Source organism: Nicotiana tabacum, chromosome 23, assembly GCF_000715075.1.
Source record: "Nicotiana tabacum cultivar K326 chromosome 23, ASM71507v2, whole genome shotgun sequence".
In the NCBI taxonomy this organism is placed as follows: Eukaryota; Viridiplantae; Streptophyta; class Magnoliopsida; order Solanales; family Solanaceae; genus Nicotiana; species Nicotiana tabacum.
In genome coordinates, this window is record NC_134102.1 from 24,098,349 (window position 1) to 24,117,987 (window position 19,639).

Here is a 19,639-nt window from a genome sequence, read left to right on the forward strand (position 1 = left end):
TGAGAATTCATAAAATGAGGGCTTTTTACGTTAGGTTGTATTTTTAAGTGGGGTGAAAATTGGGTCGGGTGATGACTTCTTTAAAACGGATCGGGTAAAAAAAAAGTGTTGTTTTAATCTGGTGCTGCCACGTGGCACTCCAGAAAGTTATTTTTGTTCCAAAGTATGACGACATGAGTAAAGATAACCCAATAGTATAACGAGGGTATTTTTAAACTATTTTTGAAAGTATAAGTATATATTTAACCTTTAACTTATTAAATAATCATATTTTATCCTTTATCATACTTTTTATATAATAATTATACTCCATATCTTTTTCTTTTTTTTTTTTTTTTTTTTTAGTAATCTTTAATAAATTTATTCTTGCAATCTATGGAAACTTTGTATTCTATTGAACAATACAACACAATACCTATTATAATCACCAAAATCTAGAAACAACTCATAAATCCTCCGCAAACAAACTGAACCTCCATTCTTCCTTTTTTCCACCATCCCTTCTCCCCCCTGTAACCCCCCCCCCCCCCCCAAAATTGTTCTTTTTCTAGTTGTCATATCATTCAATCTATAGCACGTGAACACGTTCTTCAGTTTTCTCTCTAAAATCTTTCACTCTTGTTCTTTCAAATCTTTGTAGTAATTCGCATCAAAATTCTCTGTTTATATCTGTTTTTTACTTTGTGGGAAGACAAGAGGGAATACCCAGAAGCTGAAATGACAAGAATACCACTTGAATTTGGTTTGAGGCCAAAGTGGTGGGAAGAGATCAATGAATCAGTTGAATGGCAAGATGGAATTTTCTACTCTCTATGTTCTGCCTTTGCTCTTGTCTCCTCCGTTGCCCTTGTAATTATTCTCTCTTTCTCTTTCTCTTTCTCTCTGTATTATGATTACAAGAAAGATTATGTTTTGAATTTAAATTGGACGTGGGTAATTTTTTTGATAAGGAAATTGGACGTGGGTAATTGTCAAGAATTTGTTTTTTTTTTCCTGGATTTATCAATCTCAGTGAAGTTGGGGAGTTAAAAAGATAACGTCTTTTTGATTAAATTGCTGTTTAGTTGATGATACAAAGTTCAATACTTGCTGCAGATAGGGATGTTTGGTAGGTAAGGTCTTGGGATTCTGTGGAAACTGAATACTGGGGTTTAATTTTTGGTTTTGGTTTTGTTTGTTGGCTTGTTTAGTTTACTGTTGTTATTATCGTTATTATTATTATTATGGGGTTGGGGGGGGGAGGGGGGGCTTGGTTTCATTAGTTGATGGATGTATTTTACCTACTTTTGTGGTGTATCAGATTTACTTTCTCCATGATTCTCAGTCGGTTGTAGAACTTCTGGTTGAGTATATGTGTTGACCATGTGCAGATTCAATTAATTAGAATACAGTTGAGAGTACCTGAATATGGTTGGACTACACAAAAGGTTTTCCATCTCATGAACTTTGTTGTAAATGGAGGTAAGACATAGTTAGCATAAATAATATGTTGTAATTTTTGCATCAGTGAATTGATTTTAAATATAAATCTACTTTCCTCAGTTCGCGCTATTGTCTTTGGATTTCACAAACAAGTGTTTTTGTTCCATCCCAAGGTAAGTTCTTTGGATTATCCGTGATGTTTTTTGTTGTGACTTTAACAACTATAGTTCTGCTGTGTTCATGTTCTGTTTCAATAGCATTTGACAATGTATAGTTACTTGAATAAATTGCCTGTTTTTATATTCAATTTCCTCCCAAGTTTCTTTACCTATTTTAATTTTGTTGTTTCTGAAGTTAATATCCCGCTGACTGACTAATCTTATAGTCTACTAGCAATATACTGTCAATAATGGCCGGCTTTTAATGTTTAATCTGTGAGCTTATTTAATTAAAATTTGTTTAGATTCTTTATTTCATATTAATTCTGAAGATTATCGTAACTACTCCATCTTCTTCAGGTCTCAACTATTGGGAATAGTTGACTGCTAAAATTGGACAAGCACTTTAAGTTTGTGGATTCTTTCGCGAACTGTAGCAATTTAGTTGCTACCTTCAACATTTAGCTTTAAAACCTATTAGTCCCCTATGAGCTCTATACTAGGAAAACATTTAGTCCACGGATAGCACCTTGATAACCACATGACTGTTGTTTTCTATCACTTTACTTAAAATTATCTTTTTTCTTTGTCTTGATTATATTGATGCATAAATTAGTAGCTATCACCAAATTAGCTGGGATCAAAGTGTTAGATGGACCTAAAGGCAAGAAAATACGAAAATTTACATAGAATAAGACTGCAGTTTGCAAATGTAACTCCAGGACTCATTGTGGTGACAGCTGTTTTACCCATTATGTTTTTGGTGTTAATGATGTGAGAAGAAGAATTTAATACATACCACTACTGCCTCTTGAGCTGCTTCGCTATTGTTTCCCGGTCGACGTTAACATTTACTCCATGTTCAACCAGGTGCTTACTTTGGTATTATTGGATTTACCGGGCCTACTTTTCTTCTCAGCATATACACTTCTTGTTCTATTTTGGGCTGAGATATATCACCAGGCAAGTGAATCTGTAGCATCCTGCAGGCATAATATTGACCTGTCAATTCTAAAATTTGCGCTTGTATAAATGAGCAGGCTAGAAGTTTACCAACAGATAAGCTGAGGACCTTCTATATTTCAGTAAATGGTGTAATATACTTCATACAGGTTTGCTATATGCTTCGCCTCTTCATTTAATAGTAGCCTTTCTTTGTTACTTAGTAAGGATATATACTGGATTAGACGACAACAACAACAACAACAACAAACTCAGTGCAATCCCACAAGTGGGGTTTGGGGAGGGTAGTGTGTACGCAAGCCTTACCCCTACCTTGTGAGGGTAGAGAGATTGTTTCCGATAGACCCTCGGCTTAAGAAACACAAGCAGGAAGCAACCAACAATGGCAACACAAGAAAAAACAAAGACACTATGTGTAATAACAAAGATCTAAAAGTAAGAAGTACAAGAATACTACTAACAAAACTGGTAAGAATAACAAAGATCTAGGAGCATGAAAATGTAAGAATAGTACTTAGGGGTGGCAAGTGGGTCGGGCCCTAAACGGGCCGGTCTCGTGGGCCGCGGTTCCGGTCCGGTCCTTAAATAACGGGCTAAACGGCCTTTTGTAGGAACCGGCCCAGGACTGGGCCCACAAACTCATGGTCCCGGGCTAAACGGGGCGGTCCCGCAATCCCAACGGGATAAATGGGCCCAACGGCTAAGCAGTGATTTTAAAAAAAAAAAAAAATAGAAATTAAAGACAAAAAGATGTTAAAAAATATTTAAGGCAATGCCTTGTAAATTTATTATAGAATTGTGATCTAATTTTTTAAATCAAATTTAAAGACAAAAATATTGTAAAAAGATATTCAAAGCCATGCCTTATAATTTTATTATAGCAATAGAAAACATGGCAATATCTTTCTTAGTGTTCCTCCCCTATGGAATGAGCACAACAACCTCAATATTTTTTGACAAATTGTAACAACCTCAATATTTTTTGACTATTTTTTGGAATAAAATGAGCAATAGTAGCAAGTATAGAAGAAAATTAGAGAGTGATTGTGATAGATTAATATTAATTTTGTAAGAAAATGAAAGAATGAGGGGGTATTTATAGTTGAAAATAGGGAAAAAGTGTAATAATAAAAATTTTGGGGTTAAATAGCTATTTTTTAAATAGCCAACGGCTATTTTTTAAACCCCCAACAACTCTTTTTTTCAAAAGCCAAACGACTATTTTTTTTTAAAAAAAATATCTGTTGGGCTCGTTTGGCCCGCTAAGGGACCGAACCGGTCCCGGTCTCTTGGCGGGCCAAACGGGCCCGGTCGGTTCCTAGCTAAGAACCGGCCCACGAGACCGGCACGAGCCCACCTCTAGCGGACCCACTTAGCCCGCGAGCCTGGGCCGGTCCCGGTCCGGCCCACTTTCCACCTTTAATAGTACTAATACTACTGGTACGATTAGGAGAAACTCTCAACTACCTATCAACCTACAATCCTAATTCTCGACCTCCACACTTTTCTATCGAGGGTCATGTCCTCGGTAAGCTGAAGCAATGTCATGTCCTGCCTAATCACCTCTTCCCGTTACTTCTTTGGCCTACCTCTACCCTTCCTCAAACCTGTCATGGTCAACCTCTCACACCTCCTAATCGGGACATCGATGTCTCTCCTCATCACGTGCCTGAACCATCTCAGCCTCGATTCCCGCAATTTGTCTTCCATAGGGGCCACTCCCACCTTGTCCCTAATAACTTCATTCCTAATCTTATCTTTCCTGGTATGCCCACACATCCATCTCAACATACTCATTTCTGCTAGTCTCATCTTTTGGATATGGATTTCTTGACTGCCCAACACTCAGCACCATACAGCATAGTCGGTCTAACTACCACTCTGTAGAACTTGCCCTTAAGTCTTGGTGGCACATTCTTATCACACAAAACACCAGATGCGAGCCTCTATTTCATTCATCCCGCTCCAATACGATGTGTAACATTCTCGTCAATCTCCTTGTTGCCTTGGATAACAGACCTAAGGTGCTTGAAACTATCTCTCTTGGGAATGACTTGTGTAACAAGCTTCACGTCCACTTCTTCTTCATGCGTCCCCTTACTGAACTTGCACTCCAAGTATTCTGTTTTCGTCTTACTCAACTTAAAACCTTTAGACTACAGGGTCTGTTTCCAAACCTCCAGCCTAGCATTAACCCCGCAACGTGTCTCGTCAATCAGCACTATATCATCTGCAAATAACATACACCATGGCACCTCCCCTTGAATTTGTCGCGTCAACACATGAGCAAATAAAAATGGGCTAAAAGTTGATCCCTGATGTAACCCCATCAACACTGGGAAGTGGTCCGAGTCTCCTCCCACAGTCCTCACCCGAGTTTTAGCACCATCGTACATATCCCTAATTATCCTAGTGTACGCTACTAAGATGCCACTAACTTGCAAACATCTCCATAGAACCTCCCTCAGGACTTTGTCGTAGGTTTTCTCTAGGTCAATGAACACCATATGCAACTCTTTCTTCCACAAGATGAATGGCTTCTGTAGTTGACCACCCTGGCATGAATCCGAACTGGTTCTCCGAAATAGACACACTTTTCCTCACCCTCCTCTCCGCCACCCGCTCCCAAACTTTCATAGTGTGACTCAACAACTTGATACCCCTATAGTTGTTGCAATTCTGGACATCCCATTTATTCTTGTACACCGGGACCATCAAGCTCCACCTCCATTCATCGGGCATCTTCTGCGTCCTAAAAATGACATTAAACAATTCAGTAAGCCACTCCAAGCCTGCCCGACCCACATCCTTCCAAAATTCTACCGAAATCTCGTTTGACCCAATCGTTTTACCCCTACTCATCATCCGCATCACCTTAAAGCGCCTATAAAAACCAAAATCTCGTTGGCTCTCTGAGTTCTCCAACTCCCCAAGCACGATGTTCCTGTCCCCATCCTTGTTCAAGAATTTATGGAAATATGTCCGCCACCTAAGCCTAATAGACGCCTCATCCACCAAAACCTTACTATCCTCGTCTTTAATACACCTCACTTGATCCTGGTCACGAGCCTTCCTCTCTCTAACCTTAGGTAACCTATATAGTCTCTTGTCACCGCCTTTACTCTCCATCTCTTCATACAAGCGCCCAAATGCTGCAGTTTTAGCCGTCGTGACCGCTAATTTCGCCTCTTTCTTAGCCTTGTTTTAGCACTCCCTATTCGTCCTCCTCGCCTCCTCGACTGCGCTCTCCACAAGCTTCAGATATGCTGCTTTCTTGACTCCTACTTTTTCTTGGACTTCTTTATTCCACCACAAGTCCCCTTTGTGACCTACCGCATATCCATTTGTGACCCCTAACACCTCTCTAGCAGCTTCACTAATACAATTCGTTGTCGTGGTCCACATACTACTCGCGTTCACTACTCCTCCAGACCCCCCATAACCACCAACTTCTCCCCTAACTCATGAGCTTTGTCCTTAGTCAAGGCTCCCCACTTGATCTTGGGTTGACCATAAGATGTTCTCTTCTTCCTCTTTCTCTTAGTCTCCAGGTCCATTACTAAGAGCCTATGTTATGTCGATAGACACTCACTCGGGATAACCTTGCAATCAGTGCACATGCCTCTATCATACTTCCTGCAGAGAAGGTAATCAATCTGAGTCTTGGCCACCGTACTCCGGAAAGTGACCTAGTAGTCTTCCCTCTTCTGAAAACACGTGCTAGCTATCACCAAATCAAAAGTTTTAGCGAACTCCAACAATGAAATTCCTGCCTCGTTCCTACCTCCAAAGCCGAACCCGCCATGCACATCGTCATAGCCCCTAGCAGACTCCCCAATATGGCTATTAAATCACCTCATATGAAAAGCTTCTCGGTAAGTGGGACACCACGAGCCACCTCGTCCAAATTCTCCCGGAAGTGCCTCTTGACCTCCTCGTCCAAGCCCGCTTGAGGCGCGTATGCACTAATCCCATTTAAAGTGAACCCACCAGCCACTAGCTTAATAGTCATTAGCCTATCGTTCACTCTCCTAAAATCTGCCACTAGCAACCTGAGATCCCTATCAACTAAAATATCTACTCCGTTCTTGCCCCTAACACCTCCTGAATACCACAATTTAAATCCGTTAACTTCACGTGCCCTAGTACCAACCATCTAGTCTCCTGGAGGACCTGGACACCCTTACCACCCTTGCCCCTGCCCCCTGCCCCACCCAAGGACATGACTTCACTCTACCATCACTCGCCCTAGCCACAATAATCTAAGGGATACTAAGCTAGTACTACTACAACACGCAACAAGGTAACTAAAAGAATATAGTCTTCAACTTAAGGCACTAGTAGAAAGCAATTACAGAAAAGCAAGTAATTGATGCAAGTGAATGCGTTGTAAACGATAAAGACAAAGAAACAATACAAAATAAATCAAATTATATAAAGAGAGAAAGATACGGAATAAAATCAAAATATATGATGACACAGAGATACAGAATAAATCAAATTATATAAAGAAAAAGAAATCAAAATATATGATGACAAAAAGATACAAAATAAATCAAAATATGTAAAGATGGAAAGTATTGGAAGATGTCTAGCCGCTGCCTCCACCCACACTGAACTTTGTTTCAGTGGGGACCGCTACTGAAGCCTGCTGTAACGCCTCCTTGTTGGGTACGTCGCCGGATTATGCGCCGGCAGTGACGGTAATGGGAAGGCCAGGAGGGGTTGCCGGATATGATGCCGGCAGTAGTGCCTTGGGGAGAGAGAGAAACAGGGGGAAAGAAAGAGAAAAGCGGTGGGTAATAGGGGAAAGGCAAGGAGAAGCCGGCGGTGGGTTCTTGACTGCCCTTCTTTAGGGCTTAGAGAGTCAGAGGGGAGAGGGGAAAGGGGAAAGAAAAGGTGGAGGGGAGAGAGAAGAGAGAGAGAGATGAAAGAGGAGAGAGGAGAGGGCTTACCTGCAGGAGAGTGCTGGTCGTCGTCGGCGAGTTTAGCCGGAGCTGCTAATAGCAGATAGAGAAGTGAAGAGAGAAAGACCGGGTTTCAGAGATCTTTCTATACTGGATTAGATATTGGTAATTAATTTTTTTAATGTATTTATTTTGCTTCCGAGAATGTTAATAATACTGGACTAAATTTAGCCTTGAAACAGGGATTACATATTATCCTAATTCCCGGTATCTTCCATTCTGTTAGGAATAGAGCGGTTATAAAGATAAAGTAGTCCGTTATTCTTGATTTCTAGGTGAATAGCCTAACCGACTCCCTTGCACCAAAGTTGACGCGCTACTCGAGTCTCTTAGACTTCTGTCTTAGTATATAAAACTAAAAAAATGGTTTTGCATCAGGCTTGTATCTGGGCGTACCTCTGGATAAACGACAATAGCACTGTGGAATTCGTTGGGAAGATATTTATAGCAGGTGAATCTTTATATTCAGTTTCTTATATATACTGAAGGTTAGAACTGTTTTCAGAGTTTACTTTCTCATTAATCTTATCATTTCATTACATTTGGTGCAGTTGTATCATTTATTGCTGCATTAAGCTTTTTGCTGTATGGAGGAAGGTGAACTAACTGCTAATTTCTTGGTGTATTTATCTTCCTAAGCCATACAACCGTGCTACATTGACCTTAGTCCTTAGACATAACTGATTTTGTATACTTTTCCTTATGGACTTGTACTATCATCAGGTTATTTTCTATGCTGAGACGCTTCCCCATTGAATCTAAAGGGAGAAGAAAGAAGCTTCATGAGGTTTGCGCTTCACCATTTATCTTCTTACTAGGTGGATGCTTGGTGTTTTCTGGATCGATGTAGTGCAGTAAATGCATGCATGTAATTTTGAATTCTTTCCTCAAAAACAAAATTCTCCCCTGTTCCCACCAGTTGGAAAAATTTGCTTAAAATTTGGAAGTCTAGGAGTAGTGATGGTTTTCTCAATCTCTTCTGGGACTTTCAGCTATATCATAAATGTTAACTTGCTGTAAAGCCATATTTTATCGAAGTATCTTCCTAAGTGGAATAGAATAAGATTTAGAAGTCCCACCGCTATTCTCTTTAATCTGATGCACTTTTGTCAGTTGTGAAGTCTCACTTAGGTCAATTGAGTTGAATGCATGCATATATATTAGTATAGATTATCCTTCTCAAAGAAAATATTAGTATAGATTGTGCATGGCGTTACAGTTCTCAAGATCTCTTACTCTATGGTGGTTCTCATGGACATGACATATGCGTATGATTGCAGGTTGGATCTGTAACTGCCATTTGTTTCACATGTTTCCTCATTAGATGCTTTGTGGTAAGGCTCTTTTTCCCTCTCCTTTTCTCTCCTAAATACTATTAGCCTTTTATTTTTGTGCCATTTAATGGCCTCCTAGTGCCATTTTAATTTGCAAAATTGTGAATCAAAACCACTCTCTCAGCTCGCACAGGGCGCCGAGGTTTAATTGGTTGCTTTTGCAAGTCAGAGGTGAAATGTGTGGCTATTTTAATAGGGAAGAGATCCAAAGTTACCCCTGTACTATTCGAAATTGCTCAATTTTACTCTCCGCTACACTTTTGGTTCATTCATACACTTGCCGTTAGAAAATTGTTTCGTTATTTGCCTTTGCCAGTAACAGATTTCAGAGGTGAAATGGATATCTCTTGATCGAAGTGTTCAAACGACTAAAGGATAAATTGCTGCCTCTTCAGCTGAAGCCTTTTTTTATATATAATTGTGGTGTCCGGGCCAGCTTACGCGCACCTTGACTAATTTTACGGGATACTTGCTCAGGTGACTCTATTCACCAAGGCTTGGACAGATGGGTAGAATCACCTAGTATTTTTTATCTCCACTGGGAATTGAACTTGAGACCTCATCGGCTGAAGCCTTGTGGATTGATTGTAGGGGATTTTGGCTTGTCAGACCAACCATCTTCCCGTTCCTGAATAATCGTTTCCGCTCGTCAGAGAAAAAAGGTCCAAATTTATCCAGCAACTTTTGACTGCGGTTTAAAATTACCCTCAGGTTGGAGCTTCATTAGGCATCAAGGGCAAAACTGAGACCTAATCCTAATGGCAAGGGTAATATTAGATAAAAAATTTAACGGATGCCAAAGTTGCTCAATTTCGGATGTAATTTTGACCCTTTTCCCCATTTTAATATTATAAGAGGTGAGTTATGCTCACCCTCACCACCAATCTCACCTCCTGGAGAAAAGAAAAATTAGGACACTATCACATAAAGGCGCCAAGAGTACAAATTTGAGATAGAAAATGGTTAGGTTCAATAGCCACTGTTGCTTTGAGCTTTAGAGTCAAACTCCCCTTAATCCCTTAATAGCAGTTCCTTACTTTCTGAAGTATTATATCCAGCCAATGATCAAATCCTCTTTCAAATGCCCCCGAGTTTTAATCTATATGACACCTTCTTTAATGAATGCATAGCTTCTTTATTGCTGAATCTTTCTCACTGCAGGTTGTGTTATCGGCTTTTGATGCTGATGCGTCACTAGATGTCTTGGATCATCCAGTTCTAAATCTGATATACTACATGGTATGCAATGTTTCATTTTCCAGGCTCCTTGGATACACTCTATCCCTCCTTGAGTCTCTCTCTCTCTAAGATCACGTTATTCTGTGGTTTCAGCTCGTGGAAATTCTTCCATCAGCTCTTGTGCTGTACATCCTGCGGAAACTGCCTCCAAAAAGAGTATCTGCTCAATACCACCCTATCCGTTAGCTGCAGCAGAATTATATCTTCTGTCCTATAATTTCCCGATGGTTGCAGCAATCGAAGTTAGTGGAATTCTGCTGGAGGCATGGAGCTGGAGAAGAGGATCAAGGAGTGTAAATCGTGGAAAGTCATAGAATATCTCAATTCTTTCGCCAGTTACAGAGAGCTGTCGTCCTTACAGTTTTGTTACTTTGTGGTTTTGAGGTTTTTGAAGACGGAAACTTTAGACTTTTGTATATTTGTGGAACAAAGAAGATTAAGAAAATTAGTCTCGTCACTTCAATGTGGTTGATTTTGTCCTTGGTTTCATTAAGAAAATGCTAGTTTTCCATAAAAATTCGAAATTTAGCTCAAAAATCGTTCGTGGGGCCCACGTCTCGAAACCCGATAAAAGTTACAAAATATGAACGCTCATTCAACCACGAGTCCAACCATATAAATTTTACTCAAATCCGACATCAACTCGACCCTCAAATCTCCAAATTAAATTAAGAGGGGTTTCAAACTTTTCCAACTTAATTCACCAATTAAATGATAAAAACAACCATGGATTCGGGTAATTTAACAAATATTGAGTTAAGAACGCTTACCCCGTTGTTTTCCTTGAAAAACTCTCGAAAATCACCTCTTCCCGAGCTCCAATCCGTCAAAAATTGAAAATTCAGAACTTAAACTCTCTGCCCAGACATTTGCTTTACGCGATCGCGAATATTCCCACGCGATCGCGAAGAACAATTTTCCATCGCCCAGATTTAACTCTACGCGATCGCGGATTTTCCCACGCGATCGCGATGCACAACATCACAGACCTACGCGATCGCGAAGTACAACCGAGTGATTTCCATTTCTGCCCAATTTCCTCTACGCAAACACGATCTTCTTCATGCGTTCGCGAATAACAAACTCACATGACTACGTGATCGCGTCCCGCTTCACGCGACCGCGAAGCACAAAATGTCACTGCCTCACATTAACCCTACGCAATCGCAGATATCCCTACGTGATCGCGTAGAACAAAACCCTCACTGACCAACCAAGCCTACGCGATCGCAGACGCATTCACGCGATCGCGTAGAAGGAAAACAACATCAGATATCAGAAAATTCCAACAGTCGTTCAAGTCCAAATTTTTGTTCCGTTAACCATCCAAAACTCACCTGAGACCCTCGGGACCTCAATCAAATATACCAACAAGTCCTAAAATATCATACGAACTTAGTCGAACCCTCAAATCACCTTAAACAACGCTAAAACCATGAATTACACCCAATTCAAACCTAATGAACTTTAAAATTTCTAATTTCTACAAATGACTCCGGAACCAAATATACAAATCACGTTCGTATGACCTCAAATTTTGCATACAAATCATAAATGACATAACAGAGGTGTTCAAATTTTCAGAATCGGATTCCGACCCCGATATCAAAAAGTCACCCCCCGGTCAAACTTCCCAAAAATTAAACGTTCGGCATTTCAAGCCTAATTCCACCACAGACCTCTAAATAATTTTTCGAACACGCTCCTAAGTCCAAAATCACCATACGGAGCTGTAAAAATCATCAAAATTCAAATCCGAGGTCGTTTACACATAGGTCCATATCCGGCCCACTTTTCTAACTTAAATTTTTAATTATGAGACTAAGTGTCTCATTTCACTTCGAATTCCTTTCGCCCGAACCAACTAATCCGGTAAGTCATAAAAATAACTATAGAGAATAAATTGAGTAGTAAATGGGGGAACATGATTATAATACTCAAAACGATCGGCCGGGTCGTTACAGAACATAATTGCATATGATTTTAACATATCTATGAACATAATTACATATGATTTTAACATAACTAGTTTTGAATCAACAATTCATTCTTAATCAAGGTCTCGAGTTTGAACTTGAGAGTGGAAAAAATATTAGTAGGGTGCAAATCCATATTAATCCAATAAGGCAGAATGGCGTGATAGACACTTGTACTTATTCGCGTTTGTCATCCCGATCCTTGTACTCAACGAAGTTTCATCCAGACACTTATAGTTGTTCAAAATTAATATTTTAAACCCCTCTCATCTCGCGTGTTCTTCAAATCCCTGACATAAATGACACATCAGTGTCCCAGTCACATTTTTTTGACACATCATCATGAATTTATTTTTCATATTTTTGAAAAATAAAAATTATTCCACCATCTCCTCTACCACCTTCCTCCTCCCTCACCATCTTTATTCCCCACCATTCCCTTTATCTTTACCAATACCTTCAAAACGACCCACAAGTAATAATGTTATGTTACAAATAATCAAGAGAATAAACTGATAAAATTTTATGTATTTAGCCCCAAATCGTAAAAATTGCCTAACCACCAAAAGAATAGTCCATTAGAAAATAACCATCCAAAAGACTATCATCACCAAAAACTTCACCCAAAACTTTGTCGAAAACATGTTTTATCGACAATCTTCTTCCACTATTTTTATTAATTTTCTTTGCAAAAGCTTGTGCTAAAAAGTTGGGGAATGGGGATGTGGGAAAGAATTTTTTCCAAAAAATGCTGCAAATCTGGCGGTGATTTCGGATGTCTAGGGATATTATTGGTTGATGAAGAGGTGGAGGAGGAGGATCTGCGTTGCAATGGGTTTAATGGAGAAGGAGGGATAGCGTGAAGGGGAGGGGGGGGAGGGGAGGGGCAGAACGTGAAAGAGAAGAAGCACCCTTCTTTCACTTTTTAATTTAATGTTTGTATTTTTTTTTTCTTTTTTAATTATTTTTGATTTAAATATTAATATTCATGCTCCTTACATGTGTGCAATACACGTATTTTGTCAAATTCAGCTGTTAAGTTGCCACATAGACTTGGTTAACGGTCAGATATGTTTAAAATACTGAGGCAGAACGTGAAAGAGAAGAAGCACCCTTCTTTCACTTTTTAATTTAATGTTTGTATTTTTTTTCTTTCCCTTTTTTAATTATTTTTGATTTAAATATTAATATTCATGCTCCTTACATGTGTGCAATACACGTATTTTGTCAAATTCAGCCGTTAAGTTGCCACATAGACTTGGTCAACGGTCAGAGATGTTTAAAATACTGACTTTGAACACTTATAAGTGTCTGGATGAAACTTTGTTTAGTACAGGAACCGAGATGACAAACACGAACAAGTATAAGTGTCTACAAGACTATTCTCCCATCCAATAATCCAGATTTTAAGAGCCCGTTTGGACATAAGAAATTTTTCCCTTTTTTTTCAAAAAAAATTTACTTTTTTTTTCGAAACCAGCGTTTGTTCATACAATTTTTAATTTTCACTTGAAGATACATTCTGGAAATTTTCGAAAATTTAAAAAACTCCAAAAAGCCGTTTTTTAAAATTTTCACTCAAATCACTCACAAAACTTCAAAAATAACCCAAAATTATATTCATGTCCAAACACAACTCTAAGAGACCATTTGGGCATAAGAAACTTTTTCCTTTTTTCAAAAAAAATTCACTTTTTTTCGAAATGAGCGTGTGCTCATAAAAATTCTAATTTTCACTTGAAGATGCATTTTGAAAATTTTCGAAAATTTGAAAAACTCCAAAAAGCTGTTTTTAAATTTTTTACTCAAATCACTCACAAAACTTCAAAAACAACCAAAAATTATATTCATGTCTAAACACAACTCTAAATTTCAAATACCATTTTCACTTAAAAATTTTTTTTCCCCTATTTTGGAATTTTATAATTCTTATGTCCAAACGCCCATTAAATTTCAAATACTATTTTCACTTGAATTTTTTTTTCCTATTTTAGAATTTTATAATTGTTATGTCCAAACGCCCACTAAAACGGATATGGAAACGGAGTGAAAAACAAAAAAAAAAAAAAAAGAGAGAAGAAAAAGCCTTAATTATTGTGAGAATTTATACGTATTTCCATATTTAGAAGTTGATATGGGTCAAAACTATCACATCACCAAGGAACAAAAGCCGCGCATGCCCATAATACCCTTTCACTTGCATCATACAAAAATCTCTCTCCATTCATTATCTCTTTTGTCCCCCTTTCTCACATCATCCACACATAGGGTTCCGCTAGGGTTTGAACAAAATGCAACCCGCAAGTTCAATGGTTCCACCACCAATGGCGGCGGCGCCACAGTACCAACAACAGTGGATGGCTCAGCAGCCGCAACAGGCGCAGCCAGCGTACCAGGTTCCGCCGCCTCAGCAATCCGGTTACTATTATCAGCAACCGCCGCAGCAAGGCGTAGCACCACCACCTCAACAACAACAACAATCTCAATATACGGCATCTGCGGCTCAGCCGACCAGTGCTGATGAGATCCGTACACTTTGGATTGGAGATCTACAGTTTTGGATGGACGAGCAGTACCTCTATAACTGCTTCGCACAGACTGGAGAGGTATTCTATGTGTACTCAAAGCTTGTGAAATTACATTGCTGTCCACTTTTCGTTATTGTTATTAGTTACATTACAAGTTAGTATTGACATGTTTATATGCTTGCTAATGATTCTGTTCAGATTATGTTAGATATTAAAATAAGTGCTCAATCTGAACTAGCTGGCAGGCTATATGAATGATAGAACTTACCTGCACCGGGTGTTTACACTGATCCAATTAATGCAAGACACGTGTCTTTAATGTGAAAACTACTATACGTTTTATGGGGAAGATTGAATCTTTTTTATAATTTTGAGAATTGATAAGTGTTTGCTGTGGTCATATGCTTTTGGATTGATTATTACTGAGTGTCTTGTATATTTATTTGAGGAAAGTGAATACTCTGCAGTAGAGTTTATATGCAGTAACCTTTTCCCCAAAAAGTTTAATTTTCAGTAAAATTTTCTCAATAAAGTTTATATACAGTACTAACTTGTATTCTGTTGTTTGGTAAATGGTAGTTAACTTTAAGACAACTTTAAGCAGAGTTTGTTGTGAGAGAACCTTCTTTTGTAATTTCCTCTAATCATGTAACTGGTGTGAGGGAAAATATTCTTAGAAAATGCTAGTGGTTTGGGTGGTAATGACTAAAAAGGGCACATCTTTTTTTGATAACCAATTGCTGTTGATTTTGTGAAAAGGCTAGTCCATTGGTTTTGATGTCCTTGTATGCTGTTATTGGACCAAAAAAACATTGAGCCTTAAGTTATTTATATGATATTAGTGCTATCATTAGTTGGTATCTTTGATTCAATAATTGAGTAGTTTACTTACTGGTACCAGCCAATGTGGACTCCCTTGGGGAATTGACAGTTACATCTCACCAAAAATTATTTTTGTAAATGTTTTACCACTAAATTGGAGATTTTGATAATTGGGGGCTTACACTTTGATATACACCTTGTGCTGCAAATTTGTGCTTGCCTCCCATAGTGGATACCTTTACGTTCATGCTTGTAAGCATATGCAGAATTAGTTTTCTTCTTTTGCTATACCGTGCACAGAAGTTTTGCAACTATTAGCAGTCTTCTTCTTTCCCCTTTCTCTGCTTTTTCCCCTTTGGTGGTGGTTGAGTGAGAAAGCATTAACTGTTAGCTGGTTATGCAGGTGGTCTCTGCTAAAGTTATTCGTAACAAGCAAACTCAACAATCAGAGGGTTATGGCTTTATTGAGTTTAATAGTCATGCAGCTGCTGAAAGGAATCTACAAGCATACAATGGCACCTTGATGCCTAATATTGAGCAAAATTTTAGGCTCAACTGGGCATCACTCGGTTCGGGTGAAAAACGTTCAGATAATGGTCCTGAATACACCATATTTGTTGGAGATTTGGCAGCTGATGTCACTGATTACATGCTTCAGGAGACATTCAGGGCCAACTATCCCTCAGTCAAGGGTGCCAAGATTGTAACAGATAGGGCAACTGGACACACAAAGGGTTATGGATTTGTTAGATTCGGAGATGAGAGCGAGCAATTACGTGCTATGACTGAGATGAATGGAAAGTTTTGCTCCACTAGGCCCATGCGCATTGGTCCAGCAGCTAACAAGAAGAGTGCGGGTGGTCAGATGCAAGGTATTTCCATGGCCATGTTGTAATGTGCTTGAGTAGTTAAGAACAATGCATCTCATCCACCTTGCTTGATACTTGTGTTATTCCTAGCGTCTGAATCTTTGATTTTGTGCTAATTTGTCATAAAGAGCTCGAAGTTTGAATTTTGCTAGCTTGAAGATGCTGTTGGTTTATTTCGGGATCGCTAGTTCTCTGTTTTGGTCTTACTCAGCTAAATGGTGTTTGTATGTTTGCTGTCATTCGGTTATGCTCTTGAGTTTTTGAAGAGAAGTCCAGCGTATAATTTCATTTCCTTCAAGTACTAAAAAAAACTTCTCTTTGAAGTATTTAATCTTATAAAACTCCGGTTGTCTCGAAGCAGGGTAATGGAAGGTTCTATCGTTTAGAGCCTGGAGCTTGTTTCAGCTGAACTGATTACCTTTTAGGGCCTGGTGTTGTGTAGGTCAGTCATCTAAATGTGGTTAAATTTTCTCTTTACCGGATCCTCTCAGTGTTGACTTTTTTACAACTCCAGTTTTTTCTGTTTACTCGGGTCTCGTTCTTCGGATTATTTTGTCTTTACTATTCAGCCATTTTATTCTTGTATATTGATATACTTTAATCAGCCACTACTGTCATTTTTATTTTCACTGTACGGTACCCTCTAAGCATTGTGTCGGTCTCAATTGTCAAATTAAGATGTTCTGGTCCTTTATCTACAAACATCTTAATTTTGCTTCATTTACCTCATGAATTTGTCCTAGAGAAAACCCCTCACGAAGGATGGTGTTAGGGATGTTTTCAAATATCTCTCAATTGCCCGCAATTGTTCTTTGAATGGATTGCAAACGTTGTATTTCAAAAGCACCTTTAGATCCCTAATTTATTGTGTGTTTGACATAAAAACGATGCTGATATTTGAATTTGCAGAGAATGAAGAGATGATTGGCATCTTTGTGTCCTTCCTCACATAGGACATCTACTTCATGTGATTATTCCTCTCTTTTCCAATCTCTGTTGTGTTAGGCAAGCAGGACATTTAATTCATGTGATTATGCATGTTTCTCTTCCATCCAATCCCCACTCTTCCCCCAAGCAAACTCAAAAAAAAAAATAAAAAAAAATCGAGTATATACTTGAGAAAGTTGAGATGTTAATTTTACTTTTCTTATCCAGATTATCAGACCTTGTGTCTGTTTAATATTGAATGCAGAGTGGAGTACCACAATTTTGATATATATGACGAAACCATGTTGAATTAGCCTGACCTTTGATGAACTAAATATGTGTCTAGCATGTGTGTTGCACATCTGATGCAATTTCTGCCTTATTGGGTTTGAGGGGGTTATTAAGTTGCTATCCCTTCTCAAAATTTTGGTTGCAATACAATTTGTTCCTTTGATTCATGGTCTTTGTACATGTCAAAGGACAATCACATATGCCATATCTTCAATCCCATGCAATACTGTTCTTTAAGATTTGTGGGTGCTCCTAGGTGAAGAAAATCTTAATCCCATATTTTCTGAGACAGTTGCTTTTACTTTTGTTTTTCAACTGCTTATTTTTTTGCTTTGGTGTACAATGTTTATCTCATGTTACACATCATTAAAGTTCTCCACCCTACCCCTCACCTTTGCTCTTTCATTTGCAGCTTCATATCAAAGTCCCCTTGGAACTCAAAATGAGGATGACCCTACTAATACGACCGTCAGTACATCTCTTTATATCAGCATTCAACGTTTTCTCTCAAACTGTACTCATATTAAACAATATCAATTGCAGATTTTCGTTGGAAACTTGGATTCCAATGTAACAGATGATCATCTCAGGCAGGTTTTTGGACACTATGGGCAATTGCTTCATGTTAAAATACCAGTAGGCAAGCGTTGTGGTTTTGTTCAATTTGCTGACAGGTACAGTAACACACCTTCTGAAGTTTGTCAATTTCGGTGATAAGAAAACTAACATACTTGCCATTATTATGGCAGAAGTTGTGCTGAGGAAGCTCTACGAGCTTTAAGTGGAACTCAGCTGGGTGGACAAAGCATCCGCCTTTCATGGGGTCGTAGTCCTTCAAACAAGCAGGTTAATAATTTTGTCCGAGTGTTACTTTCTGATTTCTGCTGTATCCATTGTGCTGGCATCTGATATAAGATATTCACTTTTTCAGCAGCCTCAGGTTGATCCGAACCAGTATGGTGGTTATTATGGGTATACACCAGGATATGAAGCCTATGGTTATGCCCCACCTGCCCAGGATCCAAATATGTACTATGCCGGCTATGCAGGGTATGGAAATTATGCCCAACCTCCACAGCAACAGCAGCAAATGTCGCAGCAGCCCCAGGTACTTGCCAAAACATTTGAGCTCTTTATCTTGTATGCCTATGTTGATGTAGGGAATGACATTGAATATATGCACATGCTACTAGGAGTGTGAAGACATACCTTGTATGTTATATCATAGTTTGTAGTCTCCTATTCGATTTCTTAACCTCCGTGTAACACTAGGTGAAGAAAATGAGGTGCTAGAGAAATAGAATCTAAGAAGTTACTCAGCAGCAATTTGTTCATCATATTGCATTTGAATCCTCATTGCTATAAAATTGAATTATATTTTGCAGTAATTTGCTGGTCAAATGATTGCTGAGAGCTTCCCGTCATGGTAAATCATTGTTGTTGAAAAGCGGAGAACATGTCAGTTGAATGCAGAGGTAGTATAGTTTGTTATCTGTAGGTTGGTTCTTGGAGATGCATTTATGTTCTGGCCAGCTGTCTGTTTCAATAGCTGGCTTCTTTTCTATTTCTTTTTTCTCGCTATATTGCACATGTGCCATTTTTGGTTATATGTGTGATCTAGCTATGTTAAAGACCTCAGAGAGATCAAGGGCATCTTTTTATTCTTACGTGGTTTTGGTACGTCAGATGGTGTGTATTTTGATCTGTTATGGTACTTGTATTTCTAATTTTTGTTCTAGATTTGGTCTTGTTTACCATTTCTTTTAAATCATAACATCTTGCTGGTTTATTGCCATCTTTTACTTTAGATGGCTTGTCAGTTTTATTCTGGTATCTGCTTTAGATGACATCATTAAAGATGTGTGATTATGAATTCGCAGTCATCTTCTACATTAAGGTCGGTTACTCTAGTTTGAGACGATGTTGTGTATTTAGATGGTACTTATTTTGTTTTTATCCCTGGTGCAACATAAATTTCATGGATTTCTAAATGCTGTGACATGTCATGGAAGTAGTAGAAAAGGTTCAGTAGTTCCCGTGCTTGTAATTTTATGGAATAAACTAGTAAATTTGCCCGCTCGATGCACGGTCGTATATGATACCAATAGTTTAAGTGTTATCTAATTAAGAAAAATTCAATTAT

General features: G+C 38.6%; 2 protein-coding genes across 4 annotated transcripts; both read left to right on the forward strand.

Annotated features, from left to right (window-relative positions):
• Positions 1–447: 447 nt before the first annotated feature.
• LOC107826743 (tobamovirus multiplication protein 1-like) lies at positions 448–10,546 on the forward strand. Of its 2 annotated transcripts, XM_075246422.1 has the most exons (11): positions 448–849; positions 1,371–1,461; positions 1,543–1,595; positions 2,451–2,543; positions 2,621–2,692; positions 7,889–7,961; positions 8,062–8,107; positions 8,234–8,297; positions 8,791–8,844; positions 10,006–10,083; positions 10,177–10,546. In XM_075246422.1, the coding sequence occupies exons 1-11, from the start codon at positions 718–720 to the stop codon at positions 10,267–10,269; spliced, it is 849 nt and encodes a 282-aa protein (XP_075102523.1). In that variant the 5' UTR covers positions 448–717; the 3' UTR covers positions 10,270–10,546. The 2 variants fall into 2 exon arrangements, with proteins under 2 accessions (XP_075102523.1, XP_075102525.1); XM_075246424.1 differs by lacking the exons at positions 10,006–10,083; positions 10,177–10,546 and adding an exon at positions 8,969–9,127.
• Positions 10,547–14,190: 3,644 nt separating this feature from the next.
• LOC107826742 (polyadenylate-binding protein RBP45-like) lies at positions 14,191–19,289 on the forward strand. 2 transcript variants are annotated; one of them, XM_016653767.2, is made up of 7 exons: positions 14,191–14,665; positions 15,813–16,281; positions 17,909–17,964; positions 18,040–18,170; positions 18,246–18,342; positions 18,428–18,604; positions 18,882–19,289. In XM_016653767.2, exons 1-7 carry the CDS (start codon positions 14,351–14,353, stop codon positions 18,882–18,884), a joined length of 1,248 nt encoding a protein of 415 aa, XP_016509253.1. In that variant the 5' UTR covers positions 14,191–14,350; the 3' UTR covers positions 18,885–19,289. The 2 variants fall into 2 exon arrangements, with proteins under 2 accessions (XP_016509253.1, XP_016509255.1); XM_016653769.2 differs by having other exon boundaries at positions 14,195–14,665; positions 18,431–18,604.
• Positions 19,290–19,639: the final 350 nt, after the last annotated feature.